Raw genomic sequence first — 23,915 nt, forward strand, 5'->3', positions numbered from 1 at the left:
AGCCTACTCGCCTCCTCCCGGAGCTCTGTCACCAAGCGGAGGAGTTCCTCTACCTGGCGCACCTCCCACGGGTCTGCTCACTGCCGCCCTCCGGTACGGGCAGCAGCGCAGGGCGTGCCCTGCAGCCCGGCACCTGGCTGGCAGCGTGCTCCCGCCGGAGCTCTGTCTGGGAAGCTGCGTCAGTCGTGGTGGGTGCAGAGCTTAGAGAGGCCATGGCTTTCTGCCAGGGGGACAGCGTTGCTGCTGGGTCGAGCTGGCAGAGCTTCGGCGCCCTGCCTGCACGCCCTTCTGCGCCAACTGCTGTGCCACGCCCTTGCTGACGCGCCACGCCCTGTTGGCCCTAACCCCTGAAAATCACTCCCAAGTCATGTTCCCATCGTAATTTAATGCTTAGAGTATGAGATACCCTGAGAATTTTGAACACATTTTACGTGAAGAATTTTACTACAAACACTTACCTAATAACAGTGGTAGAAGCAATACACAGTTTGGAGTCCAACTTAGCACTTTTTTTTTAAAAAAGGATATCTTACAAGTAGGAAGATAAGCTATCTCCAAAGAAGTCACTAAGTGAGCAAAAGAAATTAATCTCATTTTGTAAATTACATCAGGAAAAAGTAAAAGCTAACAGAATTAACAGAAATAATGAAAAGTCTTAGTAAGCAGTGTGTTAGAATGAACATTAATGGTAAGAAGTCAGTATGAAGTGGAAAAGGAAGGTGAACAAAGATCAGGTAAATATACTGCATTTAAGTACATGTGCTAAATGACCCACAAATCTGGGCAATCTTTAGTATGCTTATTTGACTGCCACTGGTTGATTTAAAAATAAGTTAGTAATTTGTAATATCAAACGTAAGTGTGAATAAACTGTATTCTATATCTGCAGCTTCCACACGTGTTGTTGACTAATTAAAATCTAGTAAAATATTTATAAATGCTCATCTTTTATCTTTCCATGAATACGTATTAGCTAAGATGCAACAGTGTTGCCCACAACTCTGTGTTGGTCTTATAATGAAGGCATAAACTTGTAATAGGCTCCAGAGATGATGCACAGCAAGTAGATTTTCTGCTACATATTTTCTTAGCACTTTGGAGACCTCATTAGGTGAGAAAAGCTGTTAGGAGACTGCAAGGAGAAAACTATTAAGGCAAGGGAGAAAGCTGCTATGATAGCTGTGAGTGGCCCAATTCTCTAACAGACAAACTTAGAAAAAGAAATCATAACAAATAAGCAACTTCATGAGAATAAATATATACATGGCACTCAGGAGATCAAGCTACAGGCAATTAAGCCTCTAGAGAGTTCAAATATTTTAAAAAGCAAGCAAGCAAGCAAACAAACAAACAACCTCTGATGAATTATCAGTTCATAGGGGGCAGAGATATGCAGTAGCCTGGAGGCTCTAATTAATGCATGCTACTAATGATCACGATGGGTCATTACACAGCTAAGCTTATATTAGATGCTGCCACACCTCTTTCTTCCTATATTGTACTAAATGTATTAAGAGCTGGAAGGAATATTAAAAGAGCACAAATGGTAGCTTAACATTGCATAACAATTTTTTTGGGCAGAGTGAGTTCTTAAGTATTAGCTATGCTGGTCTTAAAAAGTTACAAGTCTTATTGGATAAACAACCTCAAGGGAAATTCATTTATGGACATAAATAGTTTTCTCACTGCCTATGAGGCAGAAAAGAGTACAGCATAAGAAACAAAATGGAAATATAGATTTAGCAATGGAATTTCACTGTCTAAGTAAGAGCTGTTCCTGCTACTGGAAATACTTGTTGCAGAAAGAGAGAAAAAGAAAGGCTTAATAAACATAAAATATGTTGGCATTGCTTAAATTTCAGTAATCAAGCATTTTAACAACCTCATCCTAAATCTTGTATCAACCATGTTTTCTGATAAATTTATTTGCATTTTGTCATGCTATAGCAATACAAGCATTAACTTTTCCCCTAGTTTCAGAAAAGTCTCATAGCTGGCTATTTCTTCTAATGACTTGGTGAGGATGATTACATGTTTGAAGTAATGAAAGAACCATATTCAGCTTTTAATCTCATTGAATAGTACTTTATTCAATGAAATGTCCCATTGGTTGATGACACTGTTCATAAAACACGGCTTTATTTTGTGAGAGTTCAGATTACAGACAATAGTTCTGAAAAATATTCATTTTGTTGGCCAGAAACAGATATTGCTCTACAAAAAATTCACCTGAATAAGTTTCAGAGTTCATCTGGATAATTAAAAACCAGTTCAGATTCTCTCTTTCTTCCTCTGAACCCAGTACTTCAATAAAAATCTTTCCTACCATACCCATTCTCAGTGCCATTTTAAAGTTAATCTGCTTGATAAATATTTTCTTTGACCAAGTATGTTATTCCTTTTTTACCTCAATAATAATAATAAAATTTTCTGTCTATGTAAACAAGATTCAATCCTAAATCTTCCCATTTAGTCTTGTAGATTTTATATACATAAATATATAAAGATATCATACTTTTAATATTGTTGTCCTAGAAGTGACAAAACCTGAACTTATTGGAGAAATTGTAACTTTTCCAATAAGTTCCATTAATTTTAGAGATATTTAAACTATTCCGTAATAGATGAATAAACGAAACAAGCAGTTTCACAGGGAAGCTTGCATTAAAAAATAAGCTCAGTAAAAATAATGAACACCTTTCTAAACACTCTTAAAATCTTAGTATTGCTTACATACAATGACCTTTATAATTCCTTTTTGAGCTATTTCTCGTCACATGCCTAAGAGAAAAATGTTAATTCTGCCATAGTATCAGAACACTGACCTAATGATCATGCTTGTAAAGTATGCAAAAATATGTGTGTATAGACGTATACACACACATATACATACACACAAATAAATATATTCCCATGACAGGTACCTGGACTTTGCCTAAATTCAACTGTTCATAAGTGCATTAATTTTATTTTAGCATTACTGAAAGATTATCAGCTTACCACTCGAGAATGGATTTCTTTGGCATAAAGAGGGAATAAGAATTCTGATTCCCCTTCCAGACGAAGGCCTTCTTTTGTAACACGCAGGTGTCCCATTCCAGTCTGAGGAGAAGATGCAAGAATTATGCACACTTTATTATTGTTGCTGTATTTATTTTTTGTTCTTTTCATAAACTGGAAATTTCCAGAGCTGCCTGCCTCCAGTCTATTGATAAAGATACCCATACTAATGCACCTAAAATTTTGAGAATTCCTCATTTCTTCCAGGAGTATTTTTCTTTAAGAAATTGTAGCTTTCAAGAAAAAGTTATTAAAGTTGGGGTTTTTTTTTCTGATGAAAAAATGCAATATTACAGTCATTGACTTAAAAAGAAGTGCATTTGTATTGGCTGTACTGAAATACTCTTTGTACTTGCCTTCTAAAAATGTCATGAACAATAAACTTTTACACATGAGTACTCACATAAAACAAACCTTATGTTAACATCTCAAGGTTTATTCTATCAATAATGTATTTTACAAGGAAAGTAATATTTCCAAGCCTATTAAAGAGACAAATAGGGATTTTTATTTGCTTCCATTTTCAGTAATTACTTCTTTTTAATTAATTTTTCATTCCTTGGTTTATTTTTTTCTCCTCTAAGTGTAGGTCAAGGCTCTATCTCTCACACTATCATCTTCCATTCTCTCTGTCACCTGCTTGTCAGTTTTTGTACCTTCCTTATTCTCTCTTAGTCGCTCCCTCCCGATTTTGGCCTAGTTGTGCTTTCCAGCCCATATCTTATTTCATACTTTCTACCTTCTTTCATCATTATCATAGAATTGATAATGTGAAAAATGATGGAGGAATTACTTCAGTAAGTACGTCTGAGGACTTGCAGGCTTCAGCTGCAAGGTATTTCACAGGTATTTAGCTAATTGTAAAGGATTCACCCCTCCCCCTGCCATAAAAAGTGAGAGGAAACTTGGCAAAAAAATTTGCAGCTTTACAGCTCAGCCACACATGAAAATCTTTCAAGGCAAATGCCTCAAACTAAAAGGAGTAGGTGGGAGGGCTAAATAATAAACAATAAATCCAAAAAGTATTTCCACTTCAAATATTTTTCAGGTTGTTCTGCATGTAAACAGAGAAGAAGAGATACACGACAGGCCACTGACGATACATCAATAAACTGTTCATCTAATGAACTACTGCTACCAGCCTACTACTGAAAAAAGTTGTAACTTTAAGAGGCTGTACTTGTTTTCAAATATGGTATGATCTTGCCAATGAGATTATATATTTCTTTTTAGATCTATATATACACACACAAATAATGCTAAATAATGTGTCCAACCAGCCTTCAATGAAAAACAGTAGCTATTTTCTTTTAACAGGCTTAAAGAGAGACAAAGAGAGAAACGAGCTTTGCTTAAATTCCATAAGGTAAGAAATATTCATGTCAGCAGTGCACTCCACTGGAGAGCACAACTGCGATTCCTCCTCAGCAAGGATTTATTTCAGGAGAGAGGCTTTTCGGATAGCTATTTAGGGAATCTGTTATGCAGTGTCAAATATTTTACTGCTTTGAAATACATAATGTACTGGCTTTCCTCAGTGGAAGTAGTTACAATTTCTAAATTCTAGACCATTGCAAAGCTTTTAAAAAGTACCTAGTATATACTGATACATCTCATGAGGCAAAACTAAAATAATACCTATGATGAGCCCCCTATATATTTCATAATCACATTTCCTAGGCAGCACTGAGTGATTTAGAAATACGTTTTTCTAGTGAAGACTATGGACAGTTTCTTCTAACTTGTAACACAAAGCAGAGATCACTTCAACACCATAAAAACACAAAGGTTTTAAGAAAAACACTTTTGAAAAACATGACATGAAATATCAGGATATTCTAAAGAAATAGCACTAACTCATGGCTCTCATTTAATTAACTAAATTTAGGATTTCATTATTACTCTGATCTCATGCCTTTTCTCATCAGGTGAAAGTAGATTATAGTAACCATCAGGTTTAAACACAGTTTGCATATTTTTCCTGTAATATAAGGAACTAAATAAACAGTGTATTATAGAGTAGGTATAAAAATGACATTGAAATTTAAGAAGGCAGAGGAAGAAGTAGCAATTAATTCTTGCTCTGAAGCAGATCCGGGGAAAATTAACAAACTCCTGGGTGACAATCTCTATCCTGCCTTTGGCTTTGCCAGGAAAAAACTTTTAGTAGAGACAAAAAAACCTATAATTGAAGTTGAAAAAGAAGATTATGCAATTTACTCAGCATACTCTTTCTAATGGATTCAGATTTTTCAGCAATGATTATTCTGAAAATGCTATATAGACAAAGGAATGTCTTTGCATCAAGAATAATATGCCATGTGACAAAACTTAGCACTTTAACTTATCTATAAGTTCTTATTTTTCATAAATCCAGTCATATCACTCAGGATTACTTTGTGTAAGTACGTCCTCAGGTATGTCCTATTTTCTTCATCAGACAGTTCATTTAAGCATTGACACAAAGCTCACATTCTCACATATTTGAATAAGAGTCTCATTGTCCATTCTCATTGACCACTTGGGAAGTGCAAAAACATATGGAAATTTAGACTTGGGTTACCTGCATAAATTACTATTTGTGATTATGAACAGATAAACTCTGTAACATGCATGAGCACAACAAAAATGTGGATTTCCTATAATGATCCTCACTTCTATTACCATTGTGACTACAAACAATTATTATTTCCCTAGTACCACAATATTTGAGCATCTCAAGGTTGTAAAAGTACTGAGTTATGTAGAACTGTGAGACAGAGAAATTCTATTATCCCCCTTTTATAATTGCCAAATTGAAGTTACACGGAATGTAGAAGAGAGGGATTTAGGATAAACAACCACTCTAATGCACTGAGATCCAATGATAAGTTCCATAAAAAGGAGGAGTATAATAGTTACACATAATGTTCTCTCAGCAACCACTCTGCTTCTTACATTACCATTTAGGAGAAGCCAATTATTATTTACTGAGTATTGTGACTTTCTCAGTGATCAACAACATTGATGCTTTCAGTTTCAAGGATTTGATTCTGTTCCTATTCAAATCATTGAATAAAAAATATTTCTATTGACTTGAGGAAAGGGTCCAAATTTCAGTTAGACCTGGACTTTGATGCAGCTATACAATAAGCTATTGATTAGGAAAACAAAAAGTGCTTCATTAAACATAGCAAGTCTGGACTCCTGCTATCCTGATGTTGGTGACTGTCATTGCGTGAGAGTGCTGGCCCCGAGCTGTAACACATTGTTGTGCATATAACCCTAAGGCTCATGTTTTCCAATTCATCAAAGCCCTCAGAAAGACAGGGACTGAGCTGTATAGAAGAGGAGGGTGAAATGGTATCTCTGTAGACACTGAGCAGATTTTGCTATTGCTCCAAGGAGTTCACTGGTGTGGGAACTCCTAGCAGCTACCAAACCCTTATGCACCAAAGACGCGATTTAGCATTAGTGTTCACAAAGGTGTGCCCAGTTTTGCTTTCAAAACTGCTAGGCAGATTCTAATTGGAGTAACAGGATGTCTTCAACTGCAGTAGAAGCATTTTTTATCAGTTGAAAACGCTTTCGAGGTAAGTGCTTGTAGAAACAGAGCCAAGGCCTTCTGCAGGAAATTCAAGCTCTGAGTGGGTTCAAGCCTCATAAAAGTTCAACAAAAGGCTCTTTGATTCAGAAATCATGGTCTAAAGGATATTTGACAGCTATTAAGTGAATTGTCTACATAGGGATACTCTAAACCACCTGAAATGAGTAGCCACCACAACTAGAATCCCAGGTAAGATTCATTGTTCTGTGGAGCATCTGGATGGGAGGACCATCGTGCGTGGGTTATCACTCTCTTAGACTCCAGACACAACAAATGTAAAATATTTTTTCCTCCAAAATAATGGGAAGCAGTTCCATTCTCCACAAAGCCAGTAGAGAAGTGCAGTATGTCCACAAGCTGTGGAAAGACCTTTAAGTTTCTTTCAAAGGACCATAGAAGGACTGAGTCCTTCATCAGGACCAAAAAGTTCCAAAAGTCATACTGATGGTCTGGTGGTATGACCACCTTCTTCTGGCTACGAATATCTGTGTTGAGGAAAATATAGACATGACTGGATAAAGCAGGTTTGACAGCATCGGTATAGCCAGCGCTAAAGGCCTGTCTTGTTAAAACAGAATGCAAGAACTTTCTCTTTCATCTGTTGTCATAGTGGAACCTGCTGCTCTGCCTCATGACCAAGAAAGTCGCATGGAAAGAGTTGGACACGGCACATTGCTGTGGGACTACTAGCAGTGGAAGCAAGCAGCTGTAGCTCTAGGGCTCTTGCACTCAGTGACTTGCTCTCAGGCAACTGAGCCTCATGCTGTCTATGTCTTACGTACTCAAAAGAACATAATCAGATGATATATTTGGGATTTATCTCCCAAGTCAATATAATAATGTAGAGGTCTGCTGCTGTAGGCACATGGCCCTTAAAAATGAGGATAAGGCATGAGGAACATTCATTCAGTTTATGATGAGTATTTTTAGTCACCTAAATTCAATCAATAACTGTAACTTGCATTTTCCTTCCAACATAGAAATTGATACACATGGGGCTCACTATATCAGGTCAATCACTCTTCTTATTATATCATCACTGTTTCTGCACCTTCTCAGCATTAGACTCAATTGCAGTCCTCAGACTCGTCTAAACAATGGAAATTAAACTTCTGGTCTATGTATCAGCTAATAGCTGCACAGGTAGATGTGTATTTTCCTCTTTTGGGGAGAAATCAAATACTGGAAAGACAGGCGTATCCACATGTTAGGATGGTTACAACAATAAAATCTCTTAAGTTGATCCAAACATTAGCTTTAACATGCACTCAATTCAAGTTAAAGTAGCTCGTGTGTCAGTTAATAGCACGTTTGATTTGTAATACCTGCTCCCTGAATATTCAAATTTTCCAAATATTAAAAGTCCACACATGCTGCCATTGCTGATTGGAACTGATAATTATATTAACTTCAGAGTAGGGAGGATGCAGCATTTCCATTCAGATAACACCTTTTCTTACTTATAGGATACTTGCATCCTACTTTTAGGCCAGCCCAGGGAAAGACCTTGGCAAGTTCAGACCAAGACATCATTTGTTGTGCCCCAAAGCTAGTTCAGTTAATGGCTTTATAGATCCAGCTTTCACTGCAGTACTTCTTGCAGCAATTACTATTTAGAGAACTTGCTTTGCAAACAAGAGCATACTGTTTTGTTGAGATAATAGGGCTGTGGGTAGAGATTGTTAAAGAGCAATCAGCAAAACAGGATTGGTAATGAATCTGATGAAACTCTGTTTGACTTAAAATATCTATTTTAGAGCTAAGTACGTGCTTGGTATAGTAACATTACTGATGCCTCATCTCATTTTCTGTTGCAAGGACTCTTATTTCCTGGGCTCAGACAGAGCACTCTTAAATGACAGTGGAGTCTTTTCTGTCAAAGACATTGGTCAAATCAGAGCCCTTAGCAACAGCAAGCGCTCCTGGTATAGAAGTTAGTCTCACCTGGCTTAGGGCTGGATACAGACTAAAACACTCTTTGCAGATATGGCTAGAAAGTGGGTAGGTAATATTCCATGATCTAGAAAAGTAGATGGCCACTTTGAACTCAACAGTTTTGTAAGGAAATGGGAACAAAAAATGCAAATTCATCATCCCATTGACATTTGCGTAGTTTGGTAAGATTTCTTTCATAAAACAGGATTAATATTTAAGATGCATACTTTCAAGGTATTTTCAGGTCCTCTTTGTCCTGATATAAAGAATAACAGACTTTCTCAAGTAAAGAAAGGTATTAATTACAACAGGTATTACTCAAGAGGAAAAAACAGCTTCTCAAAACAGATTCAGTTCTAGCTTCATTTCCTTGTTCAGCAAGGATCAAGTTCTGTCTCTGGTTCCGTACTGCACAGACATTTCGAAGCTGGATAATACTCAGCTAATAAAAATGCCATTACGCCTGGCATTACATCTCCTGTGGCCGATTTACTCAACATTAGAAAAATAGACTGCTACTCCCACTGCTACATAAATTTATTCAGGAATTGAGTTTTTGTAAGTTGTCTAATTCATTTTATTATATTAACATTTGTAATTATGCAACTTAGCTAAAGAAATGGAATTAAATCTTTTCCTTTGATTTGTAAAGGTTGTCAAAAGGATTTTCTTCGGAACAACAGTGCACAATGTTTATTTCTTGAATTCCTCTGAGCAATCGGGGATATTTGCATGGTGTATGTGATTACACAGACTATGTATTGATTCAATATTGCAAATCCTATCATTTGTACTAGGGGACGTTTAATCTTATGGTCTCAGTGCTCTACGCCTTGTGTAAGCACACAGTGACAAGCATCTTCACCCTGATAGAATTTTCTGTCTAAACAGTCAAGATTACAAAAATGTGAGATGAAAAAAGGACAAAGAGATGTTGCATCCCTCACAAAGCACTGTTGAGGAAGTCTACAGCTCTGTGTGAAAGGAATGAATTAAATATTTTACCTTATGTTTTGTCTTGCAGCTATCATGCAAATTTATTTTGAAATGGTATTATCATATTAAATAGCAACCACTGCAGTATATTGCAGTTAAAAACAGATTCTCTCCAATAACAACCCAAACTAATTTTGAATTACCCAGCCTTCCCCTCATCTTACTATTACTGATTAAATAAAGTTTAAGAGCAGAGTTTTGGTTACCTTTGCTAAATGCCATCATGACCATTTTTTTATTCATGGTACAAAAATTTATAGTGACCACAGAGATTTTACACATAAAAATATAATCACCTACTATGACGCTTCTCTAATGACATTATTGATAAGTGCATTTTTGTAACTCTTATCAAGCAAAATGGAAAACAAATCTTTTCAATTTTCCCTGTAGTGCATCACAGCAAACTCTATTCTAGCACTGATGATAATATCATCTTTAAAATAACGGCATAAATATATGCCATGCATCAATAAAATGGTAGCTTAACATGTATTTGTATAAACTAATTATACAATATACCTAAAAAATAACAGCAATGGGAAAGGAATGAAAAATAAAGTTGGAAAGGGTGAGAGCTTTTTGCAATTCCTGTTGGATTGCCTTTAGAATTTTTGACAATTTCCAGTCCATGCCCTACTCCATAGCTAGGACCTGATCATACATTTTAAAATTTTTTCTTTGGTTAAAGATGAAACAAGAAAATTTTGAAAAACAAAACAAAACTACTTTGTGCTCATGAAATAAATTTTTCAACATAAAAAGTCAGGAGAAAGTTTTAGGGCAATTCATGTATTTCCCAGCACAGGTAATGAGTTTTTAATTAAATTACATTTTCATTCTGTATTATTTAATTATTATTACACTTCATTCAATTATATTTTCTGCACAACTTTATGTATACAGAAATGTGTATTTGGAAAAGTTTAGTAAGCAGTCAGTACAGCTATATATTAGGCAAATTAAGTATGGAGAAACATGAATTCTCCTAATCATTTTGTCTGAGCAGACATGAAAACACAGACAAGGCTTTTAACTGGAAGACATTTTAAAAGCCAAAAAAGAAATACTTTAAAATATATGAGACCATTGTTAGATATACACAGAAAATATATGGAGATGTCACCTGGACACTCACTTAAAAGGAAGTAGGACAACTATTAGAGCAGAAAATGAATAGACAAAACAGGTGATGGAGGGTTTGGGTCATTAAGGAAGTAAAGGTGTGAAGAGCTGATACAGAACTGTGGAAGGCCTTTGAGGAACCATGAATATAAGGACTTTACATTTACTTCTGTGGACAGGGCAGGTAGGTTTCTTAAACTGAAGGACTAACAATGGGAAAAGGTATGCTAGATAAAAAGGAATGGAAGAAATCGTAGGAGTGGTCATGTGCTTCCACAGTTTACTGGCTCAGGGATTTGTAAAACCAGTAGTAAGGCTACTAGTAAGATCTTTATTACATATCTGAAAGTCTTCAAAGACCTGCAAAGAATCACAGAAACCACGGGATTTCTTGTTAGTTCACACCAAGGGAAACAAAATTGGTGTACAGCTTAGCTATAGGCTATTGTATGATTCTTCTGAAGAATGATACATCCAATTCTGACTCTGTCTTCTACATAAACCTGTATCAAAACAGTTTCTGTGTGGGGTAAGAGAGAGAATCAGTAACACAGCAGAACTCCAAAGGTATAATTCAATATTAATACTCCCAAAATTGTCTGGCAGCCAGGTCTCTACATTTTAGGAGAATGGACTTTTAAGTTTGGATTAATCTTATCAGAACTTGTATCTTTTAATGGGAAACTGCTTGTTACATAATATTTATTGTCCTTTCCTATTGTCGCGCTGACAGGTCCCAATCTGGATGGAGGCCCTGCTGTGCTAGACATTGCAGAAACACACAGAAGGGATTTATTAGCTGCAAGTACTAACACAACAGACAACACATGAACTGGAACATGACATACAAATGATTTAAACAAACGTATGTTTTAGGGACCCATCATTTGAGAACATTGATTACTTTGCTGTCTTACTGATTTCTACCGGAGCTCGGCAGGCTGAGGTCATCTTAGTGTCAATCTCAAAAGTGACACGTACTAAGAGTCCGACATGGAAAAACAGCCGTTGAGGAACTCTGCACAGTGAATGTTTCTGATCAGATGGCTGGATTTCATACATGAATGTGTATGCAATTATTTGTAAATGGAGTACAGAAATGGGAATTAAGCCCACGTTGTTAATTTTCTCCATCTCACGATTATTTCAGTAGGCTGGGCTTGACTCTGGGTACTAAATTGCAGAGTAGGTGCAGGCCACAGTGTCTCCCCCCTCACCAGTGTCAGCACCCCTTTGGGAAAGTGGATTTTGAGCCGGAGAGGGCCTGCAGGCATCACTCCTGTAAGCACTCGGGCACCTGAAATCAGCGGTGGAGCTCCCATGCAGGCAAGGCGCAATCAGGGTGTGCACTTGGATCCAGGCACTGGGAAGTCCCTGGGTCCCACATTTTGGAAATGCTATTTGTTTTCATCAGGGTCCTCAACCTCAATCATTCTGTGTCAACTTATGTTATTCTAAGAAATGTTACAGTAAATTTTCACTGAGTATGTGAATCTCTGTAATAGTATTGTTGAGTAAATGATGATCTAAAGATATATAAAAAGTCTTCAGAGAGAGTTAATGTCTTCTATGAAGTCAGCTGATAGCACTAGAAAAAATAGACTAACTTTCATGGACAGAGACCTTTTTCAGGTCACACTTGAGCTACGCAAATTGTAAATTTCACCAGCTCTATTATTCATCATTCCTATTTCCTACATTAGAACAGCTCTACTTGCCCCTGGGAGCAAAAATACCTGCAAAAAACCAGGAAAATGTGCAGTGGAATGTTACTGATTGTGTCTGGGCTTGGAAAAGAAGGTGGTACATCAGACCATGAGATCAGAACATCTGGTTTTCCTTTGGCAGAGCGTTTGCCAAGAGCAGCTTCATTTAAGTTTCCCCATACAAATTAAAACTAGTAAAGCAGAATCAGGACCTGCAGTCAAGCCCTTATGAGCTCATCTATCCACAGTTCTTAAACTTGCATGTATACTATAATCTCACTGTACTCAGGTTTTTTAAAATTCTTTGTCAATATTATAAATTATTCCAACAGTGAACTTAGATTTTTTTTTCATTTAAACAAGTATTCTTCCACATTCTTTTACATATACATGATTTGATTCATAATATAATTCAGATTAATCAAATGCTTTAAGAAAATACATTTTATATATATGTAAGTATGTATCACACTACGGAGAAATCTTACTTTCTTTGATAACAGCTTTTCTGCAGTAAGTATCTCAATATCTTTCTTTTCAACTATTACTCTTTGCATAAAATATTTAAATATTCACCATCTGATAGAGACAATGGGAATGACTGTGGCCTGGTTGGAGGCAAATTATATTTAACTTAATGGAAAAATCGCAAAATACAGCTGTTCAGGATTATTCAGAGTAGAAACTATGGAATATTGGTGCTCATGAAAATATTTAGTGAAAATTAGATGAGAATTTGTGAATAAATATTTTATTTCATTTGAATATTAAAAAATGCAACATTCTCAAAATGGCAACTAATTCCACAGAGCATACACTGTTAATGATAAAACACATGGAAAGGCTGTAGAAGTTCATTAGTGCATGTCTTTGCAGTGAAGGACAACTCTTGCTGTGAATGAGTGTTCTTTACCGTATATTTTTATTGCTGTCTAGTCTGGTTTTAAATGTTCCAAGTGATTGGGCATCTCCAATTTAATAAGGCATGCTATTACACAGTCTAGTAAGTCTCACTGTCAGAAAGTGTTACTTGATTTTCATTTAAAATTTTGCTTTCTTAATTCATCACATTCCTAGTTTTGTATTTTTCATCTTTCCTTAAGTAATTTCCTCCATCTTTGGAGGAAAATACTTTGTTTACATAACATCCTTCGTTTGCCATACTTCGTTTACACAAGTGTTTGATTATATAAACAGTTAATTTCTTTCAAAATACATATATTTATAGATCTAGACTAGTACCATTATCAGCCAACGAATGTGTTTATATAGTAAGATTATATATAGTTAGCTTGTCAACATTTTGTTATACAACTAAAGATAAATAAATTGGTATTGCCTTATAGAAAACTTTGAAAAATAATTTAAAAATAATTTTTAATACTTTGTCTATATTCATTATTAATTGCCCATGAGAAACTAAGAAGATTAGCAGAGTGGTATGTCTGTGATAAAAGTTTCTGGGAACAGGTATATGGGTAGAGCACTCACTAATTACAAGTAAGCCAAAAGAAGAAAATACCTGTGAATAATATTTGGAAAACCTTGTATTTGTTTGTCTAACTGTAGCAATTGTCCTATTTATTCCAGTGCCAGAAATACGTGTGCATAAAACAGCAACTGAAAGTAAAGACCACACTCTAGTCTAAATGTGCAGAGACCTTCCTAATTGTCATTGCCTATGTCTGTATGTCCAGCTGAAGTGCAGGCATAAGAGCAGGCTAAACATTTGTCCTGCTCTCAGTAAGAACCATGCTCAGAATACACATTGATGGACTGGACATTGTGTGCTTGGCCCTCCATATACCAAGTTCATTCCTGTCACGATAAGGTGATCCACATGTTGTTCTAAGACTTACTATTAGGGCTTGACTTTCCTCGTTAGTGGCTCAAACCCCTGTAAGGTTTAACATGTATGGCAGGAGAACATGGGATTGAGTGCAGATTCGAATCATGTTTGACTGACAGTGCATCTAAAACTATAAAGACCTCTCTGCCTCTCTTACACAGTGCTTAAAATTTTTGTCAGAGAAAAACCTGTGCTACATGCCAAACTCCACACTGGAGAAAGGCAACTAGTTATCCTGGGGAACACTCCTGTTTCATGACTGTCTGTCCTGATCAACATGAAATACAGAACAATTGCCTTGACCTTTCTTATTCCAGGAGATTGTGATAGCTGTGGCATCCACTAAAACCCATGGAAACATGGGTTTCTCCATCGGAGACTAAAAAAAGTTAGGAATAATCTTTGGCACACGACTGTTCCTGGCATTACAACAATGTAGCATAACCCAAATGATATCATAACTGAATTAATGTGGCGTTTCTGAACAAGATTTGCTAGTGCATCAGAAATGGTAATCATCTGATCAGGTGCATTTTTCACACTTGAGTTTTAGAGTACACTAGCATGACAATCTATGAAATTCAATAGTGGCCTAAAAATTTTGGTCCAAGTCTTCACTGATTACAGTGTCAACACAATGGGTCAGTATTATGGGTGAAGTTCTGAGGACGTGAGTACTAATTCTCTATGTGATAGCAGGGTAGGACAGCTAAAGATTGTTATATTCAGGAGAAAATGTGAAGTCAGTCTCATGAACTTAAGTTTTCTCTAAGGAATATAAAGATAATGGAAAAGTAAAAATGCAAAAAAGAAAAAAAAACCCTCAGAAATCACTGAGGCAGCAATGCAAGCAAAAGATTATAGTTGTGAAATCATATCATTTTTGTAACAAACTGAGAAGCCAAATACCTCTCGTTAATGCCTCCTACTGAGCAGCTAATCTCTATAAAGCTTTCAGACGCTCAGTGTTGCATAAAACATTGTTATACAGATTAGCTCAACACTGTCCAACTTTTCCAAATTGTTTGCCAGTCATGCAGCCTTCTAGAGTCAGGTCAATATGGAATTTATATGTTGGCAATTAGTATGGGAGATACTTAAACAATTTAAGAATCAAGTTCCAAAAAATAGATCCTCAAAAGTCCTGCTCGCTTGTCCAAGGGATCTAGGCAAACTAATATTCTTGCAGTTAAATTATCTGATCACCACTGGACATGAACACAATCAAAATCTTCTAAGTGACTATCTTACGAATAAAGTCTACAAGGAAAAAGAGGGGCCATGTGAAGAGGTACTGATGTCCTTTTACTTAAGAACAAGTGGTTGCAGGACTCAACTGGGTTGTTGCACTCCCAGATTAAAATTCCTTTCCCTGGGAAAATCTGATCTCATATCTTCTCCCAGAGATCCATGCTCTAACCAACAGATTATAGTACATTTGATGTTGGGAATCTTTTACCCTTTCTTTTTTCTAGTTTGTTCTACTTCATATAAATTCATTAAATATTAATTGGAGCAGAAGCTACAACAGAAGCTTCTGTCTCCAAGGTGAGTGCTGTAATCATCTGACAGCTCAAGCATGTTTTATCAGGCATGTGTGCCTGATAAAAAAATCAGGTTTTCCATATAAATCAAAACAGTTTCAATTAGAAAGACTGAGAAATGCTCAATTCTGTAGTCTATACAACAATAAGGATTTGGAAAAGAACAATGAGAGTAAGGAGTATTCTTGCATTCAATATATTCAGTATTTTTCTAGTTAAATGTTTTAGGATCTGATAGTGTCTAGAAGGATGAATTATCATCTCATATGATAGCGTCTAGGCTAGTATAACGGATGGCCTTGAAATTAAAATGTTATAAGCTAAGAGTCAGTGGACCATTTTAAAATTACATAGTCATTTTAATCAATTAAGACAACAAGGTAAAAGAGGAATATATTTTTTTCCTGTGAAGCATTTATCTTCTCTTTGTTAGGAGCATACAAAAGATTAATAATGAGATTTTCAGAGGAAATCACCATTGTAATAATATTTATAGAAAAAAAGATATTCTGTCTTGGCAACAAAGATGGCCAAGCACAAGACAAAACTTCTTAAAAACAAAAATGATACTAAAGTTTGTCAATATCTCTCTTTTGTTGGTAGCCTCAAAACTGGAGGCTGTATTATATGCGTGCTCTAATGAGTGCTGTGTAAAGGGAGAGAATCATTTCCTGTAGCCTCTGCCTCTGCCCCTGCCCCTGTTCACACAGCCCAGGAAGCTCTTGGCCTTCGTTGCTGCCAGGGTCACTGCTGGCTGATGCTCAGCTTGCTGCCCACCAAGCCCCAGGGCCTCCTCCACAGAGCTGCCCCCAGCCAGGCAGAACCAGCCTGTGCTGGTGCCAGGGGCTCTTCCTTTCCAGGAGCTGGACTTTGCATTTGTGCTTCTTGAATTTCATAAGGTTGGACCATTCCTCCAGCCTGTCTAGGCTCCTCTGAATGTCAGCCTGAGCCTTGAAAGTACTGAATGGTACTCTCAAATTGGTATCATCTGCAAACTTAGTGAGAAGCATTCTGCCACCTGTTCTAAGTCATTCATAAAGTTGTTAAAAAGGACCAGTCGCCAGCTAGACCCCTGCAACACTTATTACTGTCCTCCATGTAGAGTACAACACATTAGTAACTACCTTCGGAGCCTGACTATCCAGCCAGGTTTTTTTTCACTTATCTGGTTGTCCACCCTTCATGGCTGTAGTGTCCCAAGTAGGGTACAAGAATATTGTGGGAGAGTGTCAAAAGGCTTGCTGAAGTCAAGGTAATGACATCTTGTGCCCTCCCATTGTCTATAATTCCAGACATTTCATCATAGAAGGTAATCACATTGGTCAGGCATCATTTACCCTTGGTAAATCCATGCTGACTGTTCCCCATTACCTTATTGTCCTTCATGGGCCTTGAAATGTCTTCCACAGGACTTGCATTTTCCCAGGGACTGAAGTGAGGCTGAACAGCCCATATTTCACCAGACTGTCCCTTTGGCCTCTTTTTTTGAAGACAAGTGCAACACTTGTGTTCCCCCAGTCACTGAGGATCTCCCCAGTCTCCATAACCTTTCAAACATGGCAGAGGGTGACTTTGCAAGATGATCGGACAGTTCTCTCTGCGCCTATGGGTGCTGCCCGTCTTGTTGCCCTTTGTCCCTTGTAAGTCTTAGCTAAAGCTGAGCTTTGGCTTTCCTGACACAGGAAGCCTGACACATTTCCTGGCCCAGACAATGTTTCTAAATTTCTTCTTTCTAGCCTGTCCTTACTTCCAACTCTTCTATACTGCTTTTTGCATTGGAGTTCTGTCACAAGTAACCTGTCTAGCTAAGCCAGGCTACTTATATTCCTGAGTATCAGGACAGATCACTCCTGCATTTGGAAGATACTGTCCTTAAACACCATCAAGCTTTCCTGAGTAACTTCACCCTTCAGATCTGGCTCCCACGCTACTCCATGAGTCACAGATGCAGCTGTGTGCCACCCTTAGTTGTCCTATCCAGAAGTTATCTCTGACACCCTCCAGAAATCTTCTCTGCTTCCATCCTGTCATGTTTGCCCTTTCAGCAGATGGCAGGGACATTAAAGTTCCCCTCTTTCAGACCTATTGGACCCTTCAGAATAGTTCCCGGGACTTCTGACATCCTCGCCCTGTTGCAGCCCTAAATCCCTTAAGATTCTTAGTTTCTAAACTAAAGGGGACTAGCAGTCCCCTTTAGTTCTCAGAAAGCCTCAATATGTTGAAAACAAAAGCTGAAATTTCCATTTTATGCAAAATTTTGATATGTTATGTCCAGGGGAAAAAAACCCAACCTCCATTTTTTTCAAACTTTCTAATTTTCATGCAAAACTAATTCTAGTTTTTAAATTACTCTATTTCACATTATTCACAAAGCTCAAGGCATAATTATTTGATTCTGTCTTCTCTAAAACAGCTGAATATAATGAATCCACAGACTTCTTCTCTCACCCCCCAAAAAAACTTGAGACCCTGTCCCCCCCGAACTCCAGGAGAGAAAAAGAAAAAAAGAATGAGACATATCTGACACCTGTGAATCAGTCTGCACAACTTGGGGATGCTCATATGTTATGTAATTGGGGCAGTATGAGAAAAGGAATATAATCTCTGTTCAGGTTGTTCCCTTTTAATCTAGATTTTATGAAATGAAATTAAATGAAATTCTGTTCAATTTAGTCATGTTCCTTTAATGCTGAAGGCCTCTCAAACAACGGAGTTTAGAAAAGTCTCCATCTTTCATCATCTTTCCAAATTTCTACAAGGAGATTAAGATCTATTCATCTTGCAGCATATCTATGCCTGGTTCACGCTCTCCTTTATCAGCTTAGCTTGTTTGCTAGTATTTATCACACTGTCTGTTTTTTTGGGTTGAGAGAGATGTGTGCATGGATTAATTCTGTGCCAGAGCCTGTTGAAGCTCTGTTCATAAGTTCATTATTATTTTAATCTGGATCTATGAATAGACATAGCACGTGATTTTTGTATACTGCAAGTTATTATTTAATGAAAGATTTAAGGATGCTTTACACAAAAAGAAAACAATTTTTATCCTATAAAAGAAACTTTGATGTCTAAATAACAATTCTGTCAACTTTGAGTGGGCTCATGAAAGGGCTGTGCTATAGAACTATGCCAATCAATCACTAAAGCACCAACACCCCTATGCACTATAATGCAAAACTGTTTTCCTAATAAAACTACATACTACAGTCATGTTATGTTTAAAGTTTTCTTTGAGCATAAACTCTCTTCAGCACTGTACTATAAAAATACCTTTTTAAATGTTTATCATGTTTTTCTAAATATGTTTATTAACCTTAGTAAGAATACAACTTGTTTCTTGTATTATTTTACAGAGAAACAGTTGTTAACATTTTATTAGCTATTAATATTCTAATACTGTTAACAGGGATAACATTTTAATGTATTTTCTTAAAACTAGGACTGAATACTTTTAAAGTATTAGCTAAAAATACAATATCTATTCTTATTAAACATAATAAGTAGTGTAATCTCTACATAACATACCTAGAACACTTAATTAATAAATATAAAGTATTATCACAGCTGACAGTCTAATATTTGCCAAATAACCAATGACTGCATAGGATATTACTTTTAAACTCTTCCCAATAATGGGAATGTTTAATTGGATAAGTAGGATATATATGAATCAACTGATTTATTTCCTAAATAGCAAATACTTGTCAAGCTTGGAACTCAACAACTGTAAAAATCTGTTTCTGAGAATATAGTTACCTCTCTTTTTCAAACAATACCCAAAAACTTGGAGGCATAAATGCTTAATTCTGTCAGGAAAAGGGTTTGACGATAGTGTTGGTAATTTCTCTGACTGTTACACTCATTCTTTACAAATGGTATTTCCTTAGACACAGGAAAGGACTGTGATGCTTCAGTTATACTTCCAGACTTTGAACATGCAGTTAATGCCTATACTCTTTCTTAGACTTTTCTTAGAGGCTACCAGCACTTCTCTGGATGGTATTTCTGGTATCTTCAGTTACTTCTTGTCTTGACAGGTATACTCTATTAAAACAATACCCAGCAAAAACAGTTCTCCATTCTTAATGACCTCACACATACTTTTGCTGAGGATGGTGACATAGACGTGTACTTTGCACAAATGTTCTTACAGCTGCTATTTAGCTGAAATATAGATATTTCCCTAAAATGATCCCAAATGGATGAAGGCTTTACAGTTAAGTCACTATTCAACTGGGTGTGTCAGGAATACAGATTCTTTAACAGAGAATTAGGAAAACCCCCATGGCATTCATAGTCCACCCTGTGAAAGAATGTAAGCCTGCACTACTTGAGCTGTTATTCCACTGCTCTTGTTGCCAAGGCAGAAGGACACTGTCCCTCAGCAGATCAAGGCATTTGGTGCTTTCCTCACAGACAACAAGTAGGAGACAGGAGTTCCTGGAAGTGGAGTTTCTGATGCTATTTTTTTAGTCCTGACTGATATTAGAGAAGAAATATCCAGTTTCATACAGAGAAACCAAACTAACAGAAAATAATTTTTAAAACTCCTTAAAAATATAAACCTGAGCCACACAGAAAACAATTTGAAGTTATTCATGTTCTCTGTGATTCATGATGTGCAGTCACTAAGTGCACATCTTCCATGTGCACTGAATAACAGAAAAATTATATGTGATCTAAGATGTTCTGCATTGTAATCTGCATGACAGTAACAGTGCTCAAAAGAATTTATGTGGGGGAAGAAACTTGATGGGAATTCAAGCACTAGTAACTATATTAGTAAGTAGGACTTAAAATTAACCTACTTTATAGTAAGAGAAAGTAGAGTATAGAAATGCTTCTATGAAGATAAAATGGCCTTCATTTAGTGAAAGAAGCATAATAACAATAGATAATGAGAACTTTAATATAACATGTTCTTCAGTAGCAGGGGCAGAGCCATAGGAATTTACTATTATTGTTTTTCTTGTAACAAGTCTATTCACATCATCTGTGTATCACGACTGCATGTTAGGAACAAATTAGCTTAGCTTCAATATTCACTGATGCATTTTATTGCATTCTGACTGAAGCTACATCTTGCAGACTTCTGAAAGTTACCCTTTAATCTACTACATGTAAAATGACATTATAAATATTAAAATATATGACAGTGGAAAGTTATTAAATTTATTCCTGAATAATATAGCTGCTTAGCCTCAAGCACAAAGTAGTAATAATTACCTTTGAGCTGTAATTAATTGGGCAAATAAATTGTTAAGTTTTAGATGCTGATAAATAGGAGAAGAAAGCTAAGAAAAACAGCAACTGTCAGCAATATTTTAACCCTAAGGAATTCTGTATGAGATAAAATTACAGCAAACACATTTGTGAAATATAAACTAAACAGAGACTGTGAAACAACAGTAAAATACATTCTCTTAGAATGGTTAGAATTCACCTCAATGTAAGGTATCAACAACCTCAGTAGTTTAAAGATTATTACCAATACAGAAATTACAGATCAGGAAGTATGTTCAAAGATAGATATTTCTTACATAATTTCAACCAAAGTACAAATTACAGTTGAGAAGGAAGAAAAAAGAACCATCTATTACATACAGAGAAGCTGATGTGAATACAAAATAAGTGAAGTGGTGAGGCAGGGAAGAAAAGAGAATATGAAAAGAATGGAAAATTAAAGAGGACACTTACTGGGGAAAACCACATCACTTTAAGAATCCAAATTGTCAAAGAAAAATTCACAACTAGGATGATAAGCAGGAGGAGAACAAACAGGTAGAGGCAACGCTTTCTCCAGCCATAAATTCCAATTTTGTAGACATATTCATTCTTCGGCCTCTCTAGGCTAGTGCCTGGTGTTGTTGTAGTGTATTGTTCACGTACCATCTGCTATGTAAAGAAAAAAAAGGGACTGCTTAGTTGTTTGAGTTAAATTAAAAATATCTTTATAAAACCCCAAGGAAAATATGAAGATATAATTGTAATAGCAAGTTACTAGAAACTCTTACGAAGTTTTACCTGGAAAGCATTTTCATCATGTCCCATTCAAATTACACTTACATCTTACTTTTTGGTACACACGATGTGATGTTTTAATATATGAACTGCATCAATTGCCATTTTCAGGAGGCTTAAATTTATTTTATCTTATATAGAATGGCAACACTTTTCTCCCATTTTTCATAATATTCTAATTCTCCCATCACAGAGTATTTCATAGAATCACATCATAATCTGTGGCTCACAGAACAACACTATTTTACTGTAAAAATAGTTACAAGTGGTAACAGTACCTTGTAAGCACAGGTTTAAAAACACTTCTACATATTCTTTCCTCAATTCAGTAATAAAATGCATTCTTTGTGTTGCAAAACTTAACTGTGTATCACTGGAATGCCAAAATATGTTAAGCTTCAGAATCTGTATATAAAGAAATGAAATGGTTCTTAATAATGTAAAGGAAATAAAGATTTCTCAATTTATCAGATATTCATATTTAAAGATATGTTAGCAATAAAAACATTACTTACTGGGTTTAAACAACTTCCTTCACGTTATATTAATAGTTCTTAAAGAAGCATTCTTTGAATTAAAAGAAATCTTACCAGATTGCACTTCCTTAAAACATGAGGATATTCACTAACTTCCACCTTTACAGCACAGAGATCACCAACAATTCAAACCATTCATTAAAGCTTACAATTTCAGCCAAGAGAATAAAATCTCAGCAGCTGAAGCTGCTTATCTAGAACAACAGTGGGCAACATCTGTCTCACTTCCACCAATATAAAATGAAAAAAAAAACCCAACCATGGATGTCAAAAAGAAAATAGGTATTGTAAGTTCAAGCACTTCCCATGAGACAGGTATATCCACAGGCGTCTTACATCCAAAAACTGGTCAACTTTCCTACAATATAATGTTCCCAAATGAGAGTCCATTCAGACAGGTTTCACACAAGGTCTCCTCTCGATTCGGAATTTACTCCTGGGAACGGAATCGTTGTGCTCTGCTCATACCACTTTCAAAATGTGATTAAATTACATCCTTGCCCAGCTGGTGAATTACTCTAAGTCATTAAAGAAGCTCTTTTCAAGTCTCCTGCAGAGCCATCCTGTGTCTGTAACAAGCTTGTGGCTCTCAGTTCTAACCCTCATCTTTAGAACGATGTCATCTCTTGTTCCTGTAGCTTCCTATCAAACTACGAGACAGAGAACACAATATACGTTTACAAGTGAACAGAAGTTCATGCATTATCTCTTTGCATATATGAAGTATTCATCTTATTTCTGCAATTCCATTCAAAAATCTTTTACTGTGTTGTTTATTTATATCAAAAAATGAGACTTGATCATCGGCAGTTCATAAAGTAACTGTGCTACAGCCATTATGGGACAATATTCTAATTAATTTTTTGCTGCTATCAGTCTCAGTTGCTCATGATACTGTGTACATAAATCTTTTCACCTGCTGAAAATACTGAAAATAGTATAATGATTTATTAGTGGAGAATCATAGATTCTGAAATAACTTGGCTTAACATTACTGCAAAACATTGTAGATTTACAAGATGTTACTTAATATTCACCCCATGAACTACGTTTGTTTAAAACTATCAGATTATATTTTTCAGTTCCATGGATTACTCAAGCACCTACTACTGATTATAGGATACTGTTTATATATGGGTTGATACTATTTTTTTGCTGTTTTCATGCTAATCATTGTGTAACAAACCATATTGCTCACACAGAAGTTGCCCTTTATCTTAAACCTACTTTACCATGCTCTGCCAAGTAAGACAAATTGGGACATTTATACATGCAACGGGTTTCATAAAATGCTTAGAAAAACCTTTACCCTTACTTCCACACAGATTTGCCCTGACCACTGTAACTTACAGGATAGGATGCAGTAACTGTTATCTGGTGACACCAACAGATATACTTTGAGAAATAACCTGTGCAGTTCTTGCTCAGGTATAGTACAACTATCTAATACCCTAACATAGAGTATTTTCTTGAGTTTCTTACTGGTTTCTTCGTTACACATACTTGTTAAGTGTCAGTATAACAAGAAACAAGATAAATGACAGCCACAGAAATTTC

The 23,915-nt window shown here is 36.2% G+C and overlaps 1 protein-coding gene across 12 annotated transcripts in view; it reads right to left on the reverse strand.

Moving 5' to 3' along the window:
* Positions 1 to 23,915, reverse strand: part of SGCG (sarcoglycan gamma) — a 154,859-nt gene that overhangs the window by 57,795 nt on the left and 73,149 nt on the right. For 6 of the 12 annotated variants that reach the window (XR_012040458.1, XM_072850496.1, XM_072850489.1 and 3 more), the window contains 2 exons: positions 21,499 to 21,696; positions 3,001 to 3,102 (listed from right to left, as the gene is read on the reverse strand). Coding sequence is in view for 11 of the 12 variants with exons in the window: in XM_072850496.1 (XP_072706597.1) it covers positions 3,001 to 3,102; positions 21,499 to 21,693 (297 nt within the window). In the remaining variant the exon portion in view is untranslated. Of the gene's footprint in view, positions 1 to 3,000; positions 3,103 to 21,498; positions 21,697 to 22,100; positions 22,228 to 23,915 lie in introns of all 12 variants that reach the window. The other 6 variants (XM_072850495.1, XM_072850490.1, XM_072850487.1 and 3 more) reach the window with 4 other exon arrangements.

Source organism: Ciconia boyciana, chromosome 1 (genome assembly GCF_034638445.1).
Source record: "Ciconia boyciana chromosome 1, ASM3463844v1, whole genome shotgun sequence".
Lineage (NCBI taxonomy): Eukaryota > Metazoa > Chordata > Aves > Ciconiiformes > Ciconiidae > Ciconia > Ciconia boyciana.